General features: G+C 50.9%; 1 protein-coding gene across 1 annotated transcript; it reads left to right on the top strand.

Annotated features, from left to right (window-relative positions):
• The first annotated feature begins 49 nt into the window (after positions 1–49).
• LOC103599040 (ras-related protein Rap-2c-like) lies at positions 50–1759 on the top strand. The gene has a single exon (XM_008583118.1). It carries the CDS (start codon positions 67–69, stop codon positions 667–669), a length of 603 nt encoding a protein of 200 aa, XP_008581340.1. The 5' UTR covers positions 50–66; the 3' UTR covers positions 670–1759.
• Positions 1760–2565: the final 806 nt, after the last annotated feature.

Here is a 2565-nt window from a genome sequence, read left to right as displayed (position 1 = left end):
CCGCCGGATCTCCCGCCCCGGCAGCCCGGCTCCCGCCTCTGCGCGCCATTCCCCGCTGCTCCGGCCATGGCGGGCCTGGTGGTGCGACCCGCCAAGGGCTACCGGGTGGTGCTGCTCGGGAGCGTGGCCGTGGGCAAGACGGCGCTGGCCACGCAGTTCGCGTGCGGCCGCTTCCCCGAGCAGTGCGAGCCGTCGGTGGAGGAGCTCTTCAGCAAGGTGATCGAGGTGAACGCGGCACCCGCGTTGCTGGAGATCGTGGACACGGTGGGCGCCGAGCACCTGGTCACCCTCAAGGACCTCTACATCAAGAACAGCGACGGCTTCGTTGTGCTCTACAGCGTGTGCAGCGAGGCCTCGTTCGAGGCGGTGCGGCCGCTGCGCGAGCGCATGGGCCGGCTGCGAGGCCCCAAGGCGGTGCCGCTGGTGCTGGTGGGCACCAAGGCCGACCTGGACGCCCAGCGCCAGGTGCTGACGGCGCGGGGCCGCGCGCTGGCACGCGAGTGGCGGTGCCCGTTCCTGGAGGTCACAGCCAAGAGCAAACTGATGGTGGACCAGGTGTTCACGCAGGTGGTGCGCGAGATGGAGGCCCTGGCCCCGCCGCAGGCCGAGGTGGCGGACGCCCCCCCCAGTGCCCAGGATACGTGGCCATCGGAAAGATTCATTGGCTGACGTGCACGGGTGACTTTTTAACCTGCTCTCCGCTTTCGCTGACTTCCGGAGCTCAGGATTGCTACCCAGTGCCTTTTTAAAGAAAGTTACCGAGCCGAAAACAAGTGTTTACTTCTATATGTCAACTCTGATCGGTGCTTCAAGCTGTCTGCAGATCTTTCTTCACTATTTGGTGAAAACTCTGTTTATCTCCGACAGTGCTGTAAGAAGAAACTATAATAGCATTCTTTTTTTCCGTGTATGGAGAGAGCGCCGCGCAGTTCTTCAGGCGGAATCTGCTAATGGACGTTGTATGCACGTGTGTATGTGACAATCAACACCTGAGTGTCATTCGATATTTGAATTGACTGAGGAGCACGAATTAAAGAGTTTAAGCTTTGATTCCATGAGGTTTCCATGCGTTTCCCTCTCCTTCACTGCACTGAATTGCAGCAGTAATATTTTCCTCTCTGTGTATTTCTAAATATAGGTATGACATACATAGCACTGGTTTGAAAAGGGATATTGTGTACCCCGGGAGAACAACTGTGTGCTCGCAAAGATAGCTCAGCTCTGTCTTTTTGTAACTGACATCTAGTCCATTTCTGCATCTGTAAATTGAGTGAAAATAAAATTACTTTAGAAGTCGGTCATTTTTAATATTTGTCTTTCTAACGTTTAAATCTATAATTTCTAAAGTTTTCCTACACTGTCTCTGCCTGTCAGTTATTTTCCAGGAAACAAGTTAGCACATAGAGAAGACGGCAGCACATCTGGTGTGTTCTGCAAAAGTGCCTCAGCAGCCAGTGTTACTTACCGGCCAGGTTACGCTACCTTGTCTGAATACCTGCAGAGTTTATGGTGACACAAATACTGAAATAGAAGCAAAACAAGAAAGAATCATTTTGTACGGTTTTCACATAACAGATTTTTCTTGCACTGGCTTAAAAATATTGTTTTATAATTTTAAAAAAACTTATCTTTGGTATGAGTTGTGTTTATTTCCACAAGTTAGTTTTACCTCGCCTGCTATGACATATTTTCCAGATTTAGGTACCCAATCTAACCATTTGAACATCTTTCTGAAAAAAATAAACAAGAAAGCTCAAAACTCTGTGATCTGAAAGTTATTTTTGTTAAAGGAAAGTCATTTATATAGTGATAGTTACAGAAGGCTCTGGTAGTTTTTATCTATATTGTAGGTGATGTTTTAATAGAAGGATGGATTTTACCTTAATATAAGAGATATGTTTTAGAACCTAACAGCAAATTTGCCACAGGCAAGGGCTGGGCTGGGACTGTCCCTGTCTTCCTCTCCCTCCTGGGATGGGTGGAGGGTTGGGAAACTTACTTTTCAAGCCAGCTGACTCACTTCTCTCCTCTGACCGTCTATCTTCTGAGGTCCCTTCCCTGGCAAAGCCCTAATAACCTAATGGAACGTTTCAAATGACGGGGGGGGGGGGCAGTGAGAAGCAGGGAACACCTTCCTGGCCTCGGCTGTCATTGTGCAAAGCTGCCCCTCCTCTGGAGCAGAGGAAAAACACAAGACTGTTTACTGACCGGGTATTGGGCTGTGCAGGGAAAGCCAGGGGAATAAACAGCATCCCGTTCCCAGCCATGGGAGCTGTGCCCCAGTGATGGGAGGCTGGGCGCTGCCACCCCCATCCTGCCCTGCCCTTCTGACTTCTGTGCTGAGGCCTCCCAGGAAGGTCTAATGTCCCTCTATGAGGTCTCGATCCAGAAAACATTTCCAAATAGCCATTTCTGCCTTTGGATTCCTAGGACGACCTCAGACACGCCCACTCAGTGTTCCTGGCTGTCGGGGCAATGTGGGACTGATAGGGCCATGTAGCCAGCTCCTGTGCCCTCCGGAGTAGGAATGAGAAAGCTTTCTGAGTGCGTATGTGCACACACCTA

The sequence above is a fragment of the Galeopterus variegatus genome, unplaced genomic scaffold (genome assembly GCF_000696425.1).
Source record: "Galeopterus variegatus unplaced genomic scaffold, G_variegatus-3.0.2 Scaffold2834, whole genome shotgun sequence".
Classification (NCBI taxonomy): Eukaryota; Metazoa; Chordata; class Mammalia; order Dermoptera; family Cynocephalidae; genus Galeopterus; species Galeopterus variegatus.
The sequence above is the reverse complement of the archived record's forward strand: the minus strand, read 5'-3'. Positions and strand labels throughout refer to the sequence as shown.